Raw genomic sequence first — 24059 nt, forward strand, 5'->3', positions numbered from 1 at the left:
TCTCTAGTCTGACTAGTTGTCTCCATAGACCTTCTCTAGTCTGGCTAGTTGTCTCCATAAACCTTCTCTAGTCTGGCCAGTTGTCTCTATAGACCTTCTCTAGTCTGAGAGTGAACTGGGCAGTCTGGCAGGGTTTCTGTCTCTATAGACCTTCTCTAGTCTGAGAGTGAACTGGGCAGTCTGGCCAGTTGTCTCTATAGACCTTCTCTAGTCTGAGAGTGAACTGGGCAGTCTGGCCAGTTGTCTCTATAGACCTTCTCTAGTCTGGGAGTGAACTGGGCTGTCTGGCAGGGTTTCTGTCTCTATAGACCTTCTCTAGTCTGGGAGTGAACTGGGCAGTCTGGCCAGTTGTCTCCATAGACCTTCTCTAGTCTGGGAGTGAACTGGGCAGTCTGGCAGGGTTTCTGTCTCTATAGACCTTCTCTAGTCTGGGAGTGAACTGGGCAGTCTGGCAGGGTTTCCCACGGCTGAATCTGGTTGATGATCCCTGGCACATGACATGGTAACAGTTACTTTACACACACAAACACCCAAAGATTATATCAAATTCCATCACCTTTATTGTTTTTACAAGAAACACATCAATGTTGCCTCAGGTGTGTGTGTTCAGGCTGTGTGAGTGTGTGTTCAGGCTGTGTGTGTGTGTGTGTTCAGGCTGTGTGTGTGTGTGTGTGTTCAGGCTGTGTGTGTGTGTGTGTTCAGGCTGTGTGAGTGTGTGTGTGTGTGTGTTCAGGCTGTGTGTGTGTGTGTGTTCAGGCTGTGTGAGTGTGTGTGTGTGTGTGTGTGTGTTCAGGCTGTGTGAGTGTGTGTGTGTGTGTGTGTGTGTTCAGGCTGTGTGAGTGTGTGTGAGTAAATGTTCAGGCTGTGTGAGTGTGTGTGAGTAAATGTTCAGGCTGTATGAGTGTGTGTTCAGGCTGTGTGTGTGTGTTCAGGCTGTGTGAGTGTGTGTGTGTATGTTCAGGCTGTGTGTGTGTGTGTGTGTGTGTGTGTGTATGTGTGTGTGTGTGTGTGTGTGTGTGTGTGTTCAGGCTGTGTGAGTGTGTGTGTTCAGGCTGTGTGTGTGGACAGTGTGTGTAGAACAGTAGTGAGAACAGACAGGAATCCTCTCAGAGCTGTCTGGTCTCCTGGATGCTGTCTCATTACCACTAGCAAGCCTTCTTCCTTCTCTCCCTCCCCCTCTTCCTCTCTCTCTCCCTCCACCCCTTCCTTTCCCTCCACCTCCACCTCTTTCTCTCCCTCCCCCTCCACCTCTTTCTCTCCCTCCCCCTCCACCTCTTTCTCTCCCTCCCCCTCCACCTCTTTCTCTCCCTCCCCCTCTTCCTCTCTCTCTCCCTCTTCCTCCCCCTCTCCCTCTCCCTCTCCCTCTCCCTCCCCCTCTCTCTCTCCCTCCCCTCCAGTGTGTCGTAGTTCTGCCAGTATGAGTGTGTGTGGTGTCTTTGTAGAGAAGTGTGAGGTGTGTGTGTAGAGGTACACCCTCCAGGGGTGTGTGTTTGGGGGGGTGAAAGCCAGCGTCTGGATGTTGACCAGCTGTAGCGCCACCTGCAGGCTCTCCGGGGAACAGCGGGGAACAGGACACGCCACACACACCTAGAAAATAACAAATAAATAAATAAATAGTCACAAACACCTAGAGAAAACCAAACCAGAAACCAACGGTTACCCCCTGATGGAACTTCCTGTCTCTCTGTGTGTGTAATACTAAAGCACTGTGACAGTTGATGGAACTTCCTGTCTCTCTGTGTGTAATACTAAAGCACTGTGACAGTTGATGGAACTTCCTGTCTCTCTGTGTGTAATACTAAAGCACTGTGACGGTTAATGGAACTTCCTGTCTCTCTGTGTGTAATACTAAAGCACTGTGACGGTTAATGGCACTTCCTGTCTCTCTGTGTGTGTCACTAGCAGGAGCTGCAGAGTTACCAAGTGAGTGTTGGCCGATGTTAGCTTCTGTATCTTACAACTATTCTGATATCCCCTTTTACACCAACTACTGTACACACAGACCTCCAGACACGCCTCCTTCTCCAGCTGCAACCACAGACGTTCAAACTCCTCAGGGATCAGAGCTGGAGACACAGACAGACTCAGAGCTCCACTACTGCAGTCTGGAGATGGGGGAGGTAGAGAGATGTTTAGGAAAAGATGACATACGCACAGCCATTGGTGGTGAATGTCAAAACATGTTTTTCCCAGCAGCAGACTGATTATCACCTGGAAGGTGAGGGTCTCCTGGTGTAGGGGTCATGGCTTCAGCATTAGAGGTCACGGTGTTGGGGGTCAGTGCGGAGGGGTTGGGTGTCGCGGGGTCAGAGTTCCCCACAGTAGAGGCTCCGAGGGTTAGAGGCTCCAAGGTATTGAAGCTGGATGCCCATTGGCTGATGGGCTCAGGGGGCCGTCCAATCAGAGGCCCCAGAGAGGGGTCTGACCGTCGCCCACCCTGGAGGACCCGACGGACCTCCTCAATCCCACAATGCAACAGCCGGTAGTACAGCAGAGCCTGGTCACGCACACACATGTCCGCCTCCTCCTCTGAAACACACAGAGAGTTGTTCATGTGAAGCAAATATATTCCTATATTAATGAACTATGTGGTGTATGTTAGGGCTTGGCGACATAAATATATCACAGAATTTAAAAAAAAAATCTGTTGGCGTGACGGTATTTTTATTTTTGAATTTTAAAAAAGTTCTTAATTTTCTCTATGAGTAGTGAGTGATCCCAGGGTGCTTTATGGGTAGTGAGTGATCCCAGGGTGCTTTATGGGTAGTGAGTGATCCCAGGGTGCTTTATGGGTAGTGAGTGATCCCAGGGTGCTTTATGAGTAGTGAGTAGTGATCCCAGGGTGCTTTATGAGTAGTGAGTAGTGATCCCAGGGTAGTTTATGGGTAGTGAGTGATTCCAGGGTGCTTTATGAGTAGTGAGTGATCCCAGGGTGCTTTATGGGTAGTGAGTGATTCCAGGGTGCTTTATGAGTAGTGAGTGATTCCAGGGTGCTTTATGAGTAGTGAGTAGTGATCCCAGGGTGCTTTATGGGTAGTGAGTGATCCCAGGGTGCTTTGTGAGTAGTGAGTAGTGATCCCAGGGTGCTTTATGAGTAGTGAGTAGTGATCCCAGGGTGCTTTATGGGTAGTGGGTGATCCCAGGGTGCTTTATGAGTAGTGAGTGATCCCAGGGTGCTTTGTGAGTAGTGAGTAGTGATCCCAGGGTGCTTTATGGGTAGTGAGTGATCCCAGGGTGCTTTATGAGTAGTGAGTAGTGATCCCAGGGTGCTTTATGAGTAGTGAGTGATCCCAGGGTGCTTTGTGAGTAGTGAGTAGTGATCCCAGGGTGCTTTATGAGTAGTGAGTAGTGATCCCAGGGTGCTTTATGGGTAGTGAGTGATCCCAGGGTGCTTTATGGGTAGTGAGTGATCCCAGGGTGCTTTATGGGTAGTGAGTGATCTCAGGGTGTTTTATGAGTAGTGAGTAGTGATCCCAGGGTGCTTTATGGGTAGTGGGTGATCCCAGGGTGCTTTATGGGTAGTGGGTGATCCCAGGGTGCTTTATGGGTAGTGAGTGATCCCAGGGTGCTTTATGAGTAGTGAGTAGTGATCCCAGGGTGCTTTATGAGTAGTGAGTAGTGATCCCAGGGTGCTTTATGGGTAGTGAGTGATCCCAGGGTGCTTTATGAGTAGTGAGTAGTGATCCCAGGGTGCTTTATGAGTAGTGAGTAGTGATCCCAGGGTGCTTTATGGGTAGTGAGTGATCCCAGGGTGCTTTATGAGTAGTGAGTAGTGAGTGATCCCAGGGTGCTTTATGAGTAGTGAGTAGTGATCCCAGGGTGCTTTATGAGTAGTGAGTAGTGATCCCAGGGTGCTTTATGGGTAGTGAGTAGTGATCCCAGGGTGCTTTATGGGTAGTGAGTAGTGATCCCAGGGTGCTTTATGAGTAGTGAGTAGTGATCCCAGGGTGCTTTATGAGTAGTGAGTAGTGAGTGATCCCAGGGTGCTTTATGAGTAGTGAGTAGTGATCCCAGGGTGCTTTATGAGTAGTGAGTAGTGATCCCAGGGTGCTTTATGAGTAGTGAGTAGTGATCCCAGGGTGCTTTATGAGTAGTGAGTAGTGATCTCAGGGTGCTTTATGAGTAGTGAGTAGTGATCCCAGGGTGCTTTATGGGTAGTGGGTGATCCCAGGGTGCTTTATGGGTAGTGGGTGATCCCAGGGTGCTTTATGGGTAGTGAGTGATCCCAGGGTGCTTTATGGGTAGTGAGTGATCTCAGGGTGCTTTATGAGTAGTGAGTAGTGATCCCAGGGTGCTTTATGGGTAGTGAGTGATCCCAGGGTGCTTTATGAGTAGTGAGTAGTGATCCCAGGGTGCTTTATGAGTAGTGAGTAGTGATCCCAGGGTGCTTTATGGGTAGTGAGTGATCCCAGGGTGCTTTATGAGTAGTGAGTAGTGATCCCAGGGTGCTTTATGAGTAGTGAGTAGTGATCCCAGGGTGCTTTATGGGTAGTGAGTGATCCCAGGGTGCTTTATGAGTAGTGAGTAGTGAGTGATCCCAGGGTGCTTTATGAGTAGTGAGTAGTGATCCCAGGGTGCTTTATGAGTAGTGAGTAGTGATCCCAGGGTGCTTTATGAGTAGTGAGTAGTGATCCCAGGGTGCTTTATGGGTAGTGAGTAGTGATCCCAGGGTGCTTTATGAGTAGTGAGTAGTGATCCCAGGGTGCTTTATGAGTAGTGAGTAGTGATCCCAGGGTGCTTTATGGGTAGTGAGTAGTGATCTCAGGGTATCAACACACATTCGAAGTGATTTCATTGGGGCGTTCTCCATTCTGATAGTTTCATACTGTTTAATTCAACATAAAAATAATTTTCAGCACTTTCATAAATCTCAGCATTTCTTGCTCTCATTTGAGATAATTTCCACACTTATAGGCCTTGTTTTTTTTACCAAATGTTGCAATTGCGATTTGACTTGCGAATTAGATCAAACCACTTGAGTGAACTGCTGGCATCATGGACATATAGTGATCATTGTAATTCTGTAGTTGGAATAGAATAGAATAGAACGCTGACGGACTGAACGCTGACGGACTGAACGCTGACGGACTGAACGCTGACGGACTGAACGCTGACGGACTGAACGCTGACGGACTGAAAGCTGACGGACTGAAAGCTGACGGACTGAACGCTGACGGACTGAACCGACTGAACGCTGACGGACTGAAAGCTGACGGACTGAAAGCTGACGGACTGAAAGCTGACGGACTGAACGCTGACGGACTGAACCGACTGAACGCTGACGGACTGAACCGACTGAACGCTGACGGACTGAAAGCTGACGGACTGAACGCTGACGGACTGAAAGCTGACGGACTGAACCGACTGAACGCTGACGGACTGAACCGACTGAACGCTGACGGACTGAACCGACTGAACGCTGACGGACTGAACGCTGACGGACTGAAAGCTGACGGACTGAACGCTGACGGACTGAAAGCTGACGGACTGAACGCTGACGGACTGAACCGACTGAACGCTGACGGACTGAACCGACTGAACGCTGACGGACTGAACCGACTGAACGCTGACGGACTGAACCGACTGAACGCTGACGGACTGAAAGCTGACGGACTGAACCGACTGAACGCTGACGGACTGAACCGACTGAACGCTGACGGACTGAACCGACTGAACGCTGACGGACTGAACGCTGACGGACTGAAAGCTGACGGACTGAAAGCTGACGGACTGAACGCTGACGGACTGAAAGCTGACGGACTGAACGCTGACGGACTGAACCGACTGAACGCTGACGGACTGAACCGACTGAACGCTGACGGACTGAACCGACTGAACGCTGACGGACTGAACGCTGACGGACTGAAAGCTGACGGACTGAACGCTGACGGACTGAACGCTGACGGACTGAACGCTGACGGACTGAACGCTGACGGACTGAACGCTGACGGACTGAACGCTGACGGACTGAACCGACTGAACGCTGACGGACTGAACCGACTGAACGCTGACGGACTGAACCGACTGAACGCTGACGGACTGAACCGACTGAACGCTGACGGACTGAACGCTGACGGACTGAAAGCTGACGGACTGAAAGCTGACGGACTGAACGCTGACGGACTGAAAGCTGACGGACTGAACGCTGACGGACTGAACCGACTGAACGCTGACGGACTGAACCGACTGAACGCTGACGGACTGAACCGACTGAACGCTGACGGACTGAACGCTGACGGACTGAACGCTGACGGACTGAACGCTGACGGACTGAACGCTGACGGACTGAACGCTGACGGACTGAACGCTGACGGACTGAACGCTGACGGACTGAACGCTGACGGACTGAAAGCTGACGGACTGAACGCTGACGGACTGAACCGACTGAACGCTGACGGACTGAACCGACTGAACGCTGACGGACTGAACCGACTGAACGCTGACGGCCTGAACCGACTGAACGCTGACGGACTGAACGCTGACGGACTGAAAGCTGACGGACTGAACGCTGACGGACTGAACGCTGACGGACTGAACGCTGACGGACTGAACCGACTGAACGCTGACGGACTGAACGCTGACGTACTGAAAGCTGACGGACTGAACGCTGACGGACTGAACGCTGACGGACTGAACCGACTGAACGCTGACGGACTGAACCGACTGAACGCTGACGGACTGAACGCTGACGGACTGAAAGCTGACGGACTGAACGCTGACGGACTGAACCGACTGAACGCTGACGGACTGAACCGACTGAACGCTGACGGACTGAACCGACTGAGCGCTGACGGACTGAACGCTGACGGACTGAACGCTGACGGACTGAACGCTGACGGACTGAACCGACTGAACGCTGACGGACTGAACCGACTGAACGCTGACGGACTGAACGCTGACGGACTGAACGCTGACGGACTGAACGCTGACGGACTGAACGCGTCTCGTGGTCGAGGAACAACACAAGCAGTCCTTGAGTGACAGGGGGCGGGGCTAGGTCTGTGTGGAAAGCGGCATGGAGAGAGAGATGACTCTAGTAGCGAAGCAAACTATAAAAAACAGACATTACACACAGTGCATCGTATTTAACAAATCAAACATTCAAATATCGTTCTACAAGGTGAAGTAAAAACCCAAACCGGTCCGTGCATCAGTACCGGTATATGGTAAGACACAGTATAACGTCCAGGAATAGCGGGTTCTATGCAGTGTGTTTACCTATACAGTAGAGCAGCAGGCGTCCCATCATATCCTGAGTCTCAGCAGGTCTGGACAGGAACAGCCGTAGAGTTGCAGTGAGCAGCTCTGTCTTGACCTCCGCTGACACCTCACTCCTCACCCCGTCTATACAGTCCTCCAGCAGATAGGGGGCGCCACTCACCCTGTCCCCGTAGACACCCAGCAGCCACAGCAAGGCCCCACGACCCTAACACACACACACACAAAATACATTACAACTCCCCCTAAGCCTAACCCACCCTGTCCCCGTAGACACCCAGCAGCCCCCCACACACACACATACACACATACACACGGACAGACAGAATGGCAGACAGATGGACAGACAGACAGATAAACAGACAGACAGATGGACAAACAGACAGGCAGACAGACAGGCAGACAGATGGACAAACAGACAGGCAGAATGGCAGACAGACAGACGGGCAGGCAGACAGATGGACAAACAGACAGACAGAATGGCAGACAGACAGACAGGCAGACAGACAGGCGGGCAGGCAGACACCTACCTGACTGTCCTGTATATTGTCCTCCCATCCTTCCAGAGCTGAACACACAGCGTCTCCACACTGAGGACACACCCACACCAAGTCCCTCAGAGTCTGGAGCACGGCTGGAGAGAATGGATAAATTCATGGGTGAATTACATTTTATTTTTGTGTCAATTGGCCCTTTGCGATGCATCCCTTATGGGATCATTTGACACATTTCAAAGTAAATTAATGTACAGAACAGTTCATTTGTGGCTTGTGTAAATATGTGTGTGTGAGTTTTGTTTGTATAGTGTGTGTGTGTGTGTGTGTGTGTGTGTGTGTGTGTGTTTTGTTTGTATAGTGTCTGTGTGTGGTGTGTGTGTGTGTGTGTGTGTGTGTGTGTGTGTGTGTGTGTGTGTGTGTGTCTGGTGTGTGTGTGTCTGGTGTGTGTGTGTCTGTGTGTGTGTGTGTGTGAGTTTTGTTTGTATAGTGTCTGTGTGTGTGTGTCTGTGTGTGTGTGTGTGTGTGTGTGTGTGTGTGTGTGTGTGTGTGTGTGTGTGTGTGAGTTTTGTTTTTATAGTGTCTGTGTGTGTGTGTGTGTGTGTGTGTGTGTGTGTGTGTGTGTGTGTGTGTGTGTGTGTGTGTGTGTGTGTGTGTGTGTGTGTGTGTGTGTGGTGTGTGGTGTGTGAGTTTTGTTTGTATAGTGTCTGTGTGTGTGTGGTGTGTGGTGTGTGGTGTATGGTGTGTGTGTCTGTCTGTGTGTACCAGAGGTGATGAGTTCTTGCTTCAGTCCCAGTAGTCCCGTGAGGATGGCCAGACACCTGTCAGTGTAGCTCCTCCCTATACTACCTGCAGAGAGACAGCCATTACAATGAGCCCGTCCTCCCCAATTAAGAGGCCACCATCCTCCTGTGGTCTGCGTTGTGTACCTATAGCGTTGATAGCAGTCTGTGAGGTCTCAGTGTTCACGTCAGTACAGTATCCCCTCAGCTCGTCCAGAACCATCGCCACGTTGTCGTCATTCACCAACTCAACCAGGACCTGACAATCAATCAATCAATCAATTAATCACCCTCGACAGTTACCTCATCATTCACCAACTCAACCAGGACCTGACAATCAATCAATTAATCACCCTCGACAGTTACCTCATCATTCACCAACTCAACCAGGACCTGACAATCAATCAATCAATTAATCACCCTCGACACAGTTACATCATCATTCACCAACTCAACCAGGACCTGACAATCAATCAATTAATCACCCTAGACACAGTTACATCATCATTCACCAACTCAACCAGGACCTGACAATCAATCAATCAATTAATCACCCTAGACACAATTACATCATCATTCACCAACTCAACCAGGACCTGAATAGCTACGTTTACATTCATCACCAACTCAACCAGGACCTGAATAGCTACGTTTACATTCATCACCAACTCAACCAGGACCTGAATAGCTACGTTTACATTCATCACCAACTCAACCAGGACCTGAATAGCTACGTTCATCAGCTGCTCTTATCCAGAGCAAATCAGTGCATTCAACTGTTTAGAAAAACAACCAAATAATCAATTATTCACTCCCTTATTGATTAGTCAATTACACTGTTAGATGTAATAATCAGCATAGCCCTACCTGCATCTTGTTCTGTTTGATGTAAGGTGGTTCAGCATAGCCGCAGAAGAAGCGCTTGTAGTGGTCCCCCATCAGACCAGGCTCAGAACGGAGCAGCAGCTGGAACACAAACATTACACACACTGATCATAAACATTACACACACTGATTACAAACATTACACACACTGATTACAAACATTACACACACTGATTACAAACATTACACACACTGATTACAAACATTACACACACTGATTACAAACATTACACACACTGATTACAAACATTACACACACTGATTATAAACATTACACACACTGATTATAAACATTACACACACTGATTATAAACATTACACACACTGATTATAAACATTACACACACTGATCATAAACATTACACACACTGATCATAAACATTACACACACTGATCATAAACATTACACACACTGATCATAAACATTACACACACTGATTATAAACATTACACACACTGATTACAAACATTACACACACTGATTATAAACATTACACACTGATTATAAACATTACACACTGATTATAAACATTACACACACTGATTATAAACATTACACACACTGATTATAAACATTACACACACTGATTATAAACATTACACACACTGATTATAAACATTACACACACTGATTATAAACATTACACACACTGATCATAAACATTACACACACTGATCATAAACATTACACACACTGATCATAAACATTACACACACTGATCATAAACATTACACACACTGATCATAAACATTACACACACTGATCATAAACATTACACACACTGATCATAAACATTACACACACTGATTATAAACATTACACACACTGATCATAAACATTACACACACTGATCATAAACATTACACACACTGATTATAAACATTACACACACTGATTATAAACATTACACACACTGATCATAAACATTACACACACTGATCATAAACATTACACACACTGATTATAAACATTACACCGATTATAAACATTACACACACTGATTACAAACATTACACACACTGATTACAAACATTACACACACTGATTACAAACATTACACACACTGATTACAAACATTACACACACTGATTATAAACATTACACACACTGATCATAAACATTACACACACTGATTATAAACATTACACACACTGATCATAAACATTACACACACTGATTATAAACATTACACACACTGATTATAAACATTACACACACTGATTATAAACATTACACACACTGATTATAAACATTACACACACTGATCATAAACATTACACACACTGATCATAAACATTACACACACTGATTATAAACATTACACACACTGATTATAAACATTACACACACTGATTATAAACATTACACACACTGATTATAAACATTACACACACTGATTATAAACATTACACACACTGATTATAAACATTACACACACTGATTATAAACATTACACACACTGATCATAAACATTACACACACTGATTATAAACATTACACACACTGATTATAAACATTACACACACTGATTATAAACATTACACACACTGATTATAAACATTACACACACTGATTATAAACATTACACACACTGATTATAAACATTACACACACTGATCATAAACATTACACACACTGATCATAAACATTACACACACTGATTATAAACATTACACCGATTATAAACATTACACCGATTACAAACATTACACACACTGATTATAAACATTACACACACTGATTACAAACATTACACACACTGATTATAAACATTACACACACTGATTATAAACATTACACACACTAATTATAAACATTACACACACTGATTATAAACATTACACTGAATATAAACATTATACACTGATTATAAACATTACACTGAATATAAACATTATACACTGATTATAAACATTACACACACTGATTATAAATATTACACACACTGATTATAAACATTATACACTGATTATAAACATTACACACACTGATTATAAACATTACACACACTGATTATAAACATTACACTGAATATAAACATTATACACTGATTATAAACATTACACTGAATATAAACATTACACACACTGATTATAAATATTACACTGAATATAAACATTATACACTGATTATAAACATTACACACACTGATTATAAACATTACACTGAATATAAACATTATACACTGATTATAAACATTACACACACTGATTATAAACATTACACACACTGATTATAAACATTACACACACTGATTATAAACATTACACACACTGATTATAAACATTACACTGAATATAAACATTACACTGAATATAAACATTACACACACTGATTATAAACATTACACTGAATATAAACATTACACACACTGATTATAAACATTACACACACTGATTATAAACATTACACTGAATATAAACATTACACACACTGATTATAAACATTACACTGATTATAAACATTACACTGATTATAAACATTATACACTGATTATAAACATTACACACACTGATTATAAACATTACACACTGATTATAAACATTACACTGATTATAAACATAAGGAACAGTATGTACACTAACTGCACACCACATTTATCAGATATACAGTGTAGACATTGTTAATGTTGTAAATGACTATTGTAGCTGGAAACGGCAGATTTTTTATGGAATATCTACAGAGGCCCATTATCAGCAACCATCACTCCTGTGTTCCAATGGCACGTTGTGTTAGCTAATCCAAGTTTATCATTTTAAAATGCTAATAGAAAACCCTTTTGCAATTATGTTAGCACAGCTGAAAGATAGCTTGCTACGGCCCACCACCTAATAGAATATGACATAAAACACACCTGGATGTGACATGTGACATAGAACACACCTGGATGTGACATAGCGCTGCATAGCGTAGTTCCCGGGAGGTGCTGCCTGCGGCAGCCAGGAGGGGGCCCCGTGCTCTCTCAAGTGCCGACATACACACGGCAGGCAGCGTGGAACACAGGGACAGGAAGAGGCGGAGCGTGGCGGCCATGACGGGGGCGTGGTGAGAGAGAAGGGCGGGGTCTAACAGAGATAGTATGTCGAACAGCTCTTCTTCGCTGCGAGGCCGATACCGCTGGAGCACCGTTAGCACCTCAGACTGGCCCCACACATCACATAACTTCAGTCTGGAACGCAGAGAGAGAAACAGAGACAGAGAGAGAGAGACAGAGAGAGAGAGAGAGAGAGAGAGACAGAGAGAGAGAGACAGCGAGAGAGAGAGAGAGAGAGAGAGAGAGAGAGAGAGACAGATAGAGAGAGACAGAGAGAGAGAGAGAGAGAGAGACAGAGAGAGAGAGAGACAGAGAGAGAGAGAGAGAGAGAGACAGAGAGAGAGACAGAGAGAGAGAGAGAGACAGAGAGAGAGACAGAGAGAGACAGAGAGAGAGACAGAGAGAGAGACAGAGAGAGACAGAGAGAGAAACAGAGAGAGAAACAGAGAGAGAGAGAGAGAGAGAGACAGAGAGAGACAGAGAGAGAAACAGAGAGAGAGAGAGACACAGAGACACAGAGAGACAGAGAGAGAGAGAGAGAGACAGATAGAGAGAGACAGAGAGAGAGAGAGAGAGAGAGACAGATAGAGAGAGACAGAGAGAGACAGAGAGAGAAACAGAGAGACAGAGAGAGAGAGACAGAGAGAGACAGAGAGAGAAACAGAGAGAGAGAGAGACACAGAGACACAGAGAGACAGAGAGAGAGAGAGAGAGACAGATAGAGAGAGACAGAGAGAGAGAGAGACAGAGAGAGAGACAGAGAGAGAGAGAGAGACAGAGAGAGAGAGAGAGACAGAGAGAGAGAGAGACAGAGAGAGAGACAGAGAGAGAGAGAGAGACAGAGAGAGAGAGAGAGACAGAGAGAGAGAGACAAGGAAAAGGGCAACCAGTGAAGAACAAACACCATTGTAAATACAACCCATATTCATTTATTTTCATATCTTTTGGAACTTTTGTGAGTAATGTTTACTGTTACTTTTATATTGTTTATTTCACTTTTGGTTATTATCCATTTCACGTGATTTGGCAATGTTAACATATGTTTCCCATGACAATAAAGCCCTGAAATTGAATTAACACACACACACACACAAACACACACAGAGAGAGAGAGAGACACAGAGACACCCACACATTGAGTACGAGTCATTTTAAGAGCGAGACCACACACACACACACACACAACCCCCCCCTCCACCTACCTGTTGAGGAGGTGGTGAGCAATGGGTTTGTTGATAGCCACGCCCCCTTCTTCCTGTAGAATCTCCTCCAGTGCCCGGAGACAGTTCACCATGACGACCGGGTCTGGGTCCCTTAGCAACCCATACAGCTCATTCACTACAGCCACATCTGGAACACAGGAGGGGCACTTACAGCATGTCTTGGATGTGTGTATCTACCTATCTCTGTGGTAGGGTGTAATGTGTGTATCTACCTATCTCTGTGGTAGTGTGTAATGTGTGTATCTACCTATCTCTGTGGTAGGGTGTAATGTGTGTATCTACCTATCTCTGTGGTAGGGTGTAATGTGTGTATCTACCTATCTCTGTGGTAGGGTGTAATGTGTATATCTACCTATCTCTGTGGTAGGGTGTAATGTGTGTATCTACCTATCTCTGTGGTAGGGTGTAATGTGTGTATCTACCTATCTCTGTGGTAGGGTGTAATGTGTGTAATGTGTGTATCTACCTATCTCTGTGGTAGGGTGTAATGTGTGTATCTACCTATCTCTGTGGTAGGGTGTAATGTGTGTATCTACCTATCTCTGTGGTAGGGTGTAATGTGTGTAATGTGTGTATCTACCTATCTCTGTGGTAGGGTGTAATGTGTGTATCTACCTATCTCTGTGGTAGGGTGTAATGTGTGTATCTACCTATCTCTGTGGTAGGGTGTAATGTGTGTATCTACCTATCTCTGTGGTAGGGTGTAATGTGTGTAATGTGTGTATCTACCTATCTCTGTGGTAGGGTGTAATGTGTGTATCTACCTATCTCTGTGGTAGGGTGTAATGTGTGTATCTACCTATCTCTGTGGTAGGGTGTAATGTGTGTGTATCTACCTATCTCTGTGGTAGGGTGTAATGTGTGTATCTACCTATCTCTGTGGTAGGGTGTAATGTGTGTATCTACCTATCTCTGTGGTAGGGTGCAATGTGTGTATCTACCTATCTCTGTGGTAGGGTGTAATGTGTGTATCTACCTATCTCTGTGGTAGGGTGTAATGTGTGTATCTACCTATCTCTGTGGTAGGGTGTAATGTGTGTATCTACCTATCTCTGTGGTAGAGTGTAATGTGTGTATCTACCTATCTCTGTGGTAGGGTGTAATGTGTGTATCTACCTATCTCTGTGGTAGGGTGTAATGTGTGTATCTACCTATCTCTGTGGTAGGGTGTAATGTGTGTATCTACCTATCTCTGTGGTAGGGTGTAAGTGTGTAATGTGTGTATCTACCTATCTCTGTGGTAGGGTGTAATGTGTGTATCTACCTATCTCTGTGGTAGGGTGTAATGTGTGTATCTACCTATCTCTGTGGTAGGGTGTAATGTGTGTATCTACCTATCTCTGTGGTAGGGTGTAATGTGTGTAATGTGTATATCTACCTATCTCTGTGGTAGGGTGTAATGTGTGTATCTACCTATCTCTGTGGTAGGGTGTAATGTGTGTATCTACCTATCTCTGTGGTAGGGTGTAATGTGTGTAATGTGTGTATCTACCTATCTCTGTGGTAGGGTGTAATGTGGGTATCTACCACTCTGTTAGGTGTAATGTGTGTATCTACCTATCTCTGTGGTAGGGTGTAATGTGTGTATCTACCTATCTCTGTGGTAGGGTGTAATGTGTGTATCTACCTATCTCTGTGGTAGGGTGTAATGTGTGTATCTACCTATCTCTGTGGTAGGGTGTAATGTGTGTAATGTGTATATCTACCTATCTCTGTGGTAGGGTGTAATGTGTGTATCTACCTATCTCTGTGGTAGGGTGTAATGTGTGTATCTACCTATCTCTGTGGTAGGGTGTAATGTGTGTATCTACCTATCTCTGTGGTAGGGTGTAATGTGTGTAATGTGTGTATCTACCTATCTCTGTGGTAGGGTGTAATGTGTGTAATGTGTGTATCTACCTATCTCTGTGGTAGGGTGTAATGTGTGTATCTACCTATCTCTGTGGTAGGGTGTAATGTGTGTATCTACCTATCTCTGTGGTAGGGTGTAATGTGTATATCTACCTATCTCTGTGGTAGGGTGTAATGTGTGTATCTACCTATCTCTGTGGTAGGGTGTAATGTGTGTAATGTGTATATCTACCTATCTCTGTGGTAGGGTGTAATGTGTGTATCTACCTATCTCTGTGGTAGGGTGTAATGTGTGTAATGTGTGTATCTACCTATCTCTGTGGTAGGGTGTAATGTGTGTATCTACCTATCTCTGTGGTAGGGTGTAATGTGTGTATCTACCTATCTCTGTGGTAGGGTGTAATGTGTGTATCTACCTATCTCTGTGGTAGGGTGTAATGTGGGTGTAATGTGTGTATCTACCTATCTCTGTGGTAGGGTGTAATGTGTGTAATGTCTGTATCTACCTATCTCTGTGGTAGGGTGTAATGTGTGTATCTACCTATCTCTGTGGTAGGGTATAATGTGTGTAATGTGTGTATCTACCTATCTCTGTGGTAGGGTGTAATGTGTGTATCTACCTATCTCTGTGGTAGGGTGTAATGTGTGTAATGTGTGTGTATCTACCTATCTCTGTGGTAGGGTGTAATGTGTGTATCTACCTATCTCTGTGGTAGGGTGTAATGTGTGTAATGTGTGTATCTACCTATCTCTGTGGTAGGGTGTAATGTGTGTATCTACCTATCTCTGTGGTAGGGTGTAATGTGTGTATCTACCTATCTCTGTGGTAGGGTGTAATGTGTGTATCTACCTATCTCTGTGGTAGGGATCTCTGTGGTAGGGTGTAATGTGTGTATCTACCTATCTCTGTGGTAGGGTGTAATGTGTGTATCTACCTATCTCTGTGGTAGGGTGTAATGTGTGTATCTACCTATCTCTGTGGTAGGGTGTAATGTGTGTATATCTACCTATCTCTGTGGTAGGGTGTAATGTGTGTATCTACCTATCTCTGTGGTAGGGTGTAATGTGTGTAATGTGTGTATCTACCTATCTCTGTGGTAGGGTGTAATGTGTGTATCTACCTATCTCTGTGGTAGGGTGTAATGTGTGTATCTACCTATCTCTGTGGTAGGGTGTAATGTGTGTATCTACCTATCTCTGTGGTAGGGTGTAATGTGTATATCTACCTATCTCTGTGGTAGGGTGTAATGTGTGTATCTACCTATCTCTGTGGTAGGGTGTAATGTGTGTATCTACCTATCTCTGTGGTAGGGTGTAATGTGTGTATCTACCTATCTCTGTGGTAGGGTGTAATGTGTGTATCTACCTATCTCTGTGGTAGGGTGTAATGTGGGTGTAATGTGTGTATCTACCTATCTCTGTGGTAGGGTGTAATGTGTGTGTATCTACCTATCTCTGTGGTAGGGTGTAATGTGTGTATCTACCTATCTCTGTGGTAGGGTGTAATGTGTGTAATGTGTGTATCTACCTATCTCTGTGGTAGGGTGTAATGTGTATATCTACCTATCTCTGTGGTAGGGTGTAATGTGTGTAATGTGTGTATCTACCTATCTCTGTGGTAGGGTGTAATGTGTGTATCTACCTATCTCTGTGGTAGGGTGTAATGTGTGTATCTACCTATCTCTGTGGTAGGGTGTAATGTGTGTGTAATGTGTGTGTATCTACCTATCTCTGTGGTAGGGTGTAATGTGTGTGTATCTACCTATCTCTGTGGTAGGGTGTAATGTGTGTATCTACCTATCTCTGTGGTAGGGTGTAATGTGTGTGTATCTACCTATCTCTGTGGTAGGGTGTAATGTGTGTATCTACCTATCTCTGTGGTAGGGTGTAATGTGTGTATCTACCTATCTCTGTGGTAGGGTGTAATGGTGTGATCTACCTATCTCTGTGGTAGGGTGTAATGTGTGTATCTACCTATCTCTGTGGTAGGGTGTAATGTGTGTGTATCTACCTATCTCTGTGGTAGGGTGTAATGTGTGTATCTACCTATCTCTGTGGTAGGGTGTAATGTGTGTATCTACCTATCTCTGTGGTAGGGTGTAATGTGTGTATCTACCTATCTCTGTGGTAGGGTGTAATGTGTGTATCTACCTATCTCTGTGGTAGGGTGTAATGTGTGTATCTACCTATCTCTGTGGTAGGGTGTAATGTGTGTATCTACCTATCTCTGTGGTAGGGTGTAATGTGTGTATCTACCTATCTCTGTGGTAGGGTGTAATGTGTGTAATGTGTGTATCTACCTATCTCTGTGGTAGGGTGTAATGTGTGTATCTACCTATCTCTGTGGTAGGGTGTAATGTGTGTATCTACCTATCTCTGTGGTAGGGTGTAATGTGTGTATCTACCTATCTCTGTGGTAGGGTGTAATGTGTGTATCTACCTATCTCTGTGGTAGGGTGTAATGTGTGTATCTACCTATCTCTGTGGTAGGGTGTAATGTGTGTAATGTGTGTATCTACCTATCTCTGTGGTAGGGTGTAATGTGTGTATCTACCTATCTCTGTGGTAGGGTGTAATGTGTGTATCTACCTATCTCTGTGGTAGGGTGTAATGTGTTGTGTATCTACCTATCTCTGTGGTAGGTGTAATGGTGTAATGTGTGTATCTACCTATCTCTGTGGTAGGGTGTAATGTGTGTATCTACCTATCTCTGTGGTAGGGTGTAATGTGTGTAATGGTGTATCTACCTATCTCTGTGGTAGGGTGTAATGTGTGTATCTACCTATCTCTGTGGTAGGGTGTAATGTGTGTATCTACCTATCTCTGTGGTAGGGTGTAATGTGTGTATCTACCTATCTCTGTGGTAGGGTGTAATGTGTGTATCTACCTATCTCTGTGGTAGGGTGTAATGTGTGTATCTACCTATCTCTGTGGTAGGGTGTAATGTGTGTGTAATGTGTGTGTATCTACCTATCTCTGTGGTAGGGTGTAATGTGTGTATCTACCTATCTCTGTGGTAGGGTGTAATGTGTGTATCTACCTATCTCTGTGGTAGGGTGTAATGTGTGTATCTACCTATCTCTGTGGTAGGGTGTAATGTGTGTATCTACCTATCTCTGTGGTAGGGTGTAATGTGTGTGTATCTACCTATCTCTGTGGTAGGGTGTAATGTGTGTATCTACCTATCTCTGTGGTAGGGTGTAATGTGTGTATCTACCTATCTCTGTGGTAGGGTGTAATGTGTGTATCTACCTATCTCTGTGGTAGGGTGTAATGTGTGTATCTACCTATCTCTGTGGTAGGGTGTAATGTGTGTATCTACCTATCTCTGTGGTAGGGTGTAATGTGTGTATCTACCTATCTCTGTGGTAGGGTGTAATGTGTGTATCTACCTATCTCTGTGGTAGGGTGTAATGTGTGTATCTACCTATCTCTGTGGTAGGGTGTAATGTGTGTATCTACCTATCTCTGTGGTAGGGTGTAATGTGTGTATCTACCTATCTCTGTGGTAGGGTGTAATGTGTGTAATGTGTGTATCTACCTATCTCTGTGGTAGGGTGTAATGTGTGTATCTACCTATCTCTGTGGTAGGGTGTAATGTGTGTATCTACCTATCTCTGTGGTAGGGTGTAATGTGTGTGTAATGTGTGTATCTACCTATCTCTGTGGTAGGGTGTAATGTGTGTAATGTGTGTATCTACCTATCTCTGTGGTAGGGTGTAATGTGTGTATCTACCTATCTCTGTGGTAGGGTGTAATTATGTGTGTATCTACCTATCTCTGTGGTAGGGTGTAATGTGTGTATCTACCTATCTCTGTGGTAGGGTGTAATGTGTGTATCTACCTATCTCTGTGGTAGGGTGTAATGTGTGTAATGTGTGTATCTACCTATCTCTGTGGTAGGGTGTAATGTGTGTATCTACCTATCTCTGTGGTAGGGTGTAATGTGTGTATCTACCTATATCTCTGTGGTAGGGTGTAATGTGTGTATCTACCTATCTCTGTGGTAGGGTGTAATGTGTGTAATGTGTGTATCTACCTATCTCTGTGGTAGGGTGTAATGTGTGTCATGTGTGTATCTACCTATCTCTGTGGTAGGTATGTGTGTAATGTGTGTGTATCTACCTATCTCTGTGGTAGGGTGTAATGTGTGTATCTACCTATCTCTGTGGTAGGGTGTAATGTGTGTGTATCTACCTATCTCTGTGGTAGGGTGTAATGTGTGTACTGTGTCTACCTATCTCTGTGGTAGGGTGTAATGTGTGTATCTACCTATCTCTGTGGTAGGGTGTAATGTGTGTATCTACCTATCTCTGTGGTAGGGTGTAATGTGTGTATCTACCTATCTCTGTGGTAGGGTGTAATGTGTGTATCTACCTATCTCTGTGGTAGGGTGTAATGTGTGTATCTACCTATCTCTGTGGTAGGGTGTAATGTGTGTATCTACCTATCTCTGTGGTAGGGTGTAATGTGTGTATCTACCTATCTCTGTGGTAGGGTGTAATGTGTTGTATCTACCTATCTCTGTGGTAGGGTGTAATGTGTGTATCTACCTATCTCTGTGGTAGGGTGTAATGTGTGTGTCATGTGATGTGTATCTACCTATCTCTGTGGTAGGGTGTAATGTGTGTAGCTACCTATCTCTGTGGTAGGGTGTAATGTGTGTATCTACCTATCTCTGTGGTAGTGTGTAATGTGTGTATCTACCTATCTCTGTGGTAGGGTGTAATGTGTGTGTATCTACCTATCTCTGTGGTAGGGTGTAATGTGTGTGTATCTACCTATCTCTGTGGTAGGGTGTAATGTGTGTGTATCTACCTATCTCTGTGGTAGGGTGTAATGTGTGTAATGTGTGTATCTACCTATCTCTGTGGTAGGGTGTAATGTGTGTATCTACCTATCTCTGTGGTAGGGTGTAATGTGTGTATCTACCTATCTCTGTGGTAGGGTGTAATGTGTGTATCTACCTATCTCTGTGGTAGGGTTGTAATGTGTTGTATCTACCTATCTCTGTGGTAGGGTGTAATGTGTGTATCTACCTATCTCTGTGGTAGGGTGTAATGTGTGTATCTACCTATCTCTGTGGTAGGGGTGTAATGTGTGTATCTACCTATCTCTGTGGTAGGGGTGTAATGTGTGTATCTACCTATCTCTGTGGTAGGGTGTAATGTGTGTATCTACCTATCTCTGTGGTAGGGTGTAATGTGTGTAATGTGTGTGTATCTACCTATCTCTGTGGTAGGGTTGTTAATGTGTGTATCTACCTATCTCTGTGGTAGGGTGTAATGTGTGTATCTACCTATCTCTGTGGTAGGGTGTAATGTGTGTGTATCTACCTATCTCTGTGGTAGGGTGTAATGTGTGTGTATCTACCTATTCTCTGTGGTAGGGTGTAATGTGTGTAATCTACCTATCTCTGTGGTAGGGTGTAATGTGTGTATCTACCTATCTCTGTGGTAGGGGTTGTAATGTGTGTATCTACCTATCTCTGTGGTAGGGTGTAATGTGTGTAATGTGTCTATCCTATCTCTGTGGTAGGGTGTAATGTGTGTATCTACCTTATCTCTGTGGTAGGGTGTAATGTGTATCTACCTTCCTGTGTAGGGTGAATGTGTGTATCTACCTATCTCTGTGGTAGGGTGTAATGTGTGTATCTACCTATCTCTGTGGTAGGGTGTAATGTGTGTATCTACCTATCTCTGTGGTAGGGTGTAATGTGTGTATCTACCTATCTCTGTGGTAGGGTGTAATGTGTGTATCTACCTATCTCTGTGGTAGGGTGTAATGTGTGTATCTACCTATCTCTGTGGTAGGGGTGTAATGTGTGTATCTACCTATCTCTGTGGTAGGGTGTAATGTGTGTATCTACCTATCTCTGTGGTAGGGTGTAATGTGTGTGTATCTACCTATCTCTGTGGTAGGGTGTAATGTGTGTATCTACCTATCTCTGTGGTAGGGTGTAATGTGTGTGTATCTACCTATCTCTGTGGTAGGGTGTAATGTGTTGTATCTACCTATCTCTGTGGTAGGGTGTAATGTGTGTAATGTGTATATCTACCTATCTCTGTGGTAGGGTGTAATGTGTTGTGTATCTACCTATCTCTGTGGTAGGGTGTAATGTGTGTATCTACCTATCTCTGTGGTAGGGTGTAATGTGTGTGTATCTACCTAACTCTGTGGTAGGGTGTAATGTGTGTATCTACCTATCTCTGTGGTAGGTGGTTGTAATGTGTGTATCTACCTATCTCTGTGGTAGGGTGTAATGTGTGTATCTACCTATCTCTGTGTGGTAGGGTGTAATGTGTGTGTATCTACCTATCTCTGTGGTAGGGTGTAATGTGTGTATCTACCTATCTCTGTGGTAGGGTGTAATGTGTGTGTATCTACCTATCTCTGTGGTAGGGTGTAATGTGTGTATCTACCTATCTCTGTGGTAGGGTGTAATGTGTGTATCTACCTATCTCTGTGGTAGGGTGTAATGTGTGTATCTACCTATCTCTGTGGTAGGGTGTAATGTGTGTATCTAACCTATCTCTGTGGTAGGGTGTAATGTGTGTATCTACCTATCTCTGTGGTAGGGTGTAATGTGTGTATCTACCTATCTCTGTGGTAGGGTGTAATGTGTGTATCTACCTATCTCTGTGGTAGGGTGTAATGTGTGTGTATCTACCTATCTCTGTGGTAGGGTGTAATGTGTGTATCTACCTATCTCTGTGGTAGGGTGTAATGTGTGTATCTACCTATCTCTGTGGTAGGGTGTAATGTGTGTGTATCTACCTATCTCTGTGGTAGGGTGTAATGTTGTGTATCTACCTATCTCTGTGGTAGGGTGTAATGTGTGTATCTACCTATTCTGTGGTAGGTGTAATGGTGAGTGTATCTACCTATCTCTGTGGTAGGGTGTAATTGAGTGTAATGTGTGTATCTACCTATCTCTGTGGTAGGGTGTAATGTGTTGTGTATCTACCTATCTCTGTGGTAGGGTGTAATGTGTGTATCTACCTATCTCTGTGGTAGGGTGTAATGTGTGTGTAATGTGTGTGTATCTACCTATCTCTGTGGTAGGGTGTAATGTGTGTATCTACCTATCTCTGTGGTAGGGTTGTAATGTGTGTATCTACCTATCTCTGTGGTAGGGTGTATCTGTGAATGAGTGTATCTACCTATCTCTGTGGTAGGGTGTAATGTGTGTATCTACCTATCTCTGTGGTAGGGTGTAATGTGTATCTACTCTGGTAGGGTGTAATGTGTGTATCTACCTATCTCTGTGGTAGGGTGTAATGTGTGTATCTACCTATCTCTGTGGTAGGGTGTAATGTGTGGTATCTACCTATCTCTGTGGTAGGGTGTAATGTGTGTATCTACCTATCTCTGTGGTAGGGTGTAATGTGTGTATCTACCTATCTCTGTGGTAGGTGTAATGTGTGTAATGTGTGTATCTACCTATCTCTGTGGTAGGGTGTAATGTGTTGTATCTACCTAACTCTGTGGTAGGGTGTAATGGTGTTAATGTGTGTGTATCTACCTATCTCTGTGGTAGGGTGTAATGTGTGTATCTACCTATCTCTGTGGTAGGGTGTAATGTGTGTGTATCTACCTATCTCTGTGGTAGGGTGTAATGTGTGAATCCTACCTATCTCTGTGGTAGGGTGTAATGTGTGTATCTACCTATCTCTGTGGTAGGGTGTAATGTGTGTATCTACCTATCTCGTGGTGGGTGTAATTGTGTAATGTGTGTATCTACCTATCTCTGTGGTAGGGGTGTAATGTGTGGTATCTACCTATCTCTGTGGTAGGGTGTAATGTGGGTGTAATGTGTGTATCTACCTATCTCTGTGGTAGGTAATGGTGTAATGTGTGTATCTACCTATCTCTGTGGTAGGGTGTAATGTGTGTGTATCTACCTATCTCTGTGGTAGGGTGTAATGTGTGTGTATCTACCTATCTCTGTGGTAGGGTGTAATGTGTGTGTATCTACCTATCTCTGTGGTAGGGTGTAATGTGTGTATCTACCTATCTCTGTGGTAGGGTGTAATGTGTGTGTATCTACCTATCTCTGTGGTAGGGTGTAATGTGTGTATCTACCTATCTCTGTGGTAGGGTGAATGTGTGTAATGTGTGTATCTACCTATCTCTGTGGTAGGGTGTAATGTGTGTATCTACCTATCTCTGTGGTAGGGTAATGTGTGTCTTACCTATCTCTGTGGTCGGGGGAAGGGTGTATGTATCTACCTATCTCTGTGGTAGGGTGTAATGTGTGTATCTACCTATCTCTGTGGTAGGGTTGTAATGTGTGTATCCTACCTATCTCTGTGGTAGGGTGTACATGTGTAGTATCTACCTATCTCTGTGGTAGGGTGTAATGTGTGTGTATCCCTATCTCTGTGAGGTAGTGTCTGGGTGTAATGTGTGTATCTACCTATCTCTGTGGTAGGGTGTAATGTGTGTGTAATGTGTGTATCTACCTATCTCTGTGGAAGGGTGTATGGTGTACTACCTTCTGTAGGTGTAATGTGTGTATCTACCTATCTCTGTGGTAGGGTGTAATGTGTGTATCTACCTATCTCTGTG

General features: G+C 44.4%; 1 protein-coding gene across 1 annotated transcript in view; it reads right to left on the reverse strand.

The window, feature by feature from the left end:
- Positions 1-537: 537 nt before the first annotated feature.
- ap4b1 (adaptor related protein complex 4 subunit beta 1) overlaps positions 538-24059 on the reverse strand; it is a 41241-nt gene continuing 17719 nt past the window's right edge. The window contains exons 5-15 of the mRNA XM_055891117.1: positions 13617-13764; positions 12264-12549; positions 9362-9460; positions 8642-8753; positions 8478-8561; positions 7749-7852; positions 7219-7426; positions 2212-2529; positions 2005-2105; positions 1297-1587; positions 538-1230 (exon numbers count right to left, since the gene is read on the reverse strand). Of these exons, the coding sequence (XP_055747092.1) occupies positions 1048-1230; positions 1297-1587; positions 2005-2105; positions 2212-2529; positions 7219-7426; positions 7749-7852; positions 8478-8561; positions 8642-8753; positions 9362-9460; positions 12264-12549; positions 13617-13764 (1934 nt within the window). The 3' untranslated portion in view covers positions 538-1047. The remainder of the gene's footprint in view (positions 1231-1296; positions 1588-2004; positions 2106-2211; positions 2530-7218; positions 7427-7748; positions 7853-8477; positions 8562-8641; positions 8754-9361; positions 9461-12263; positions 12550-13616; positions 13765-24059) is intronic.

This window comes from Salvelinus fontinalis, chromosome 31, assembly GCF_029448725.1.
Source record: "Salvelinus fontinalis isolate EN_2023a chromosome 31, ASM2944872v1, whole genome shotgun sequence".
In the NCBI taxonomy this organism is placed as follows: Eukaryota; Metazoa; Chordata; class Actinopteri; order Salmoniformes; family Salmonidae; genus Salvelinus; species Salvelinus fontinalis.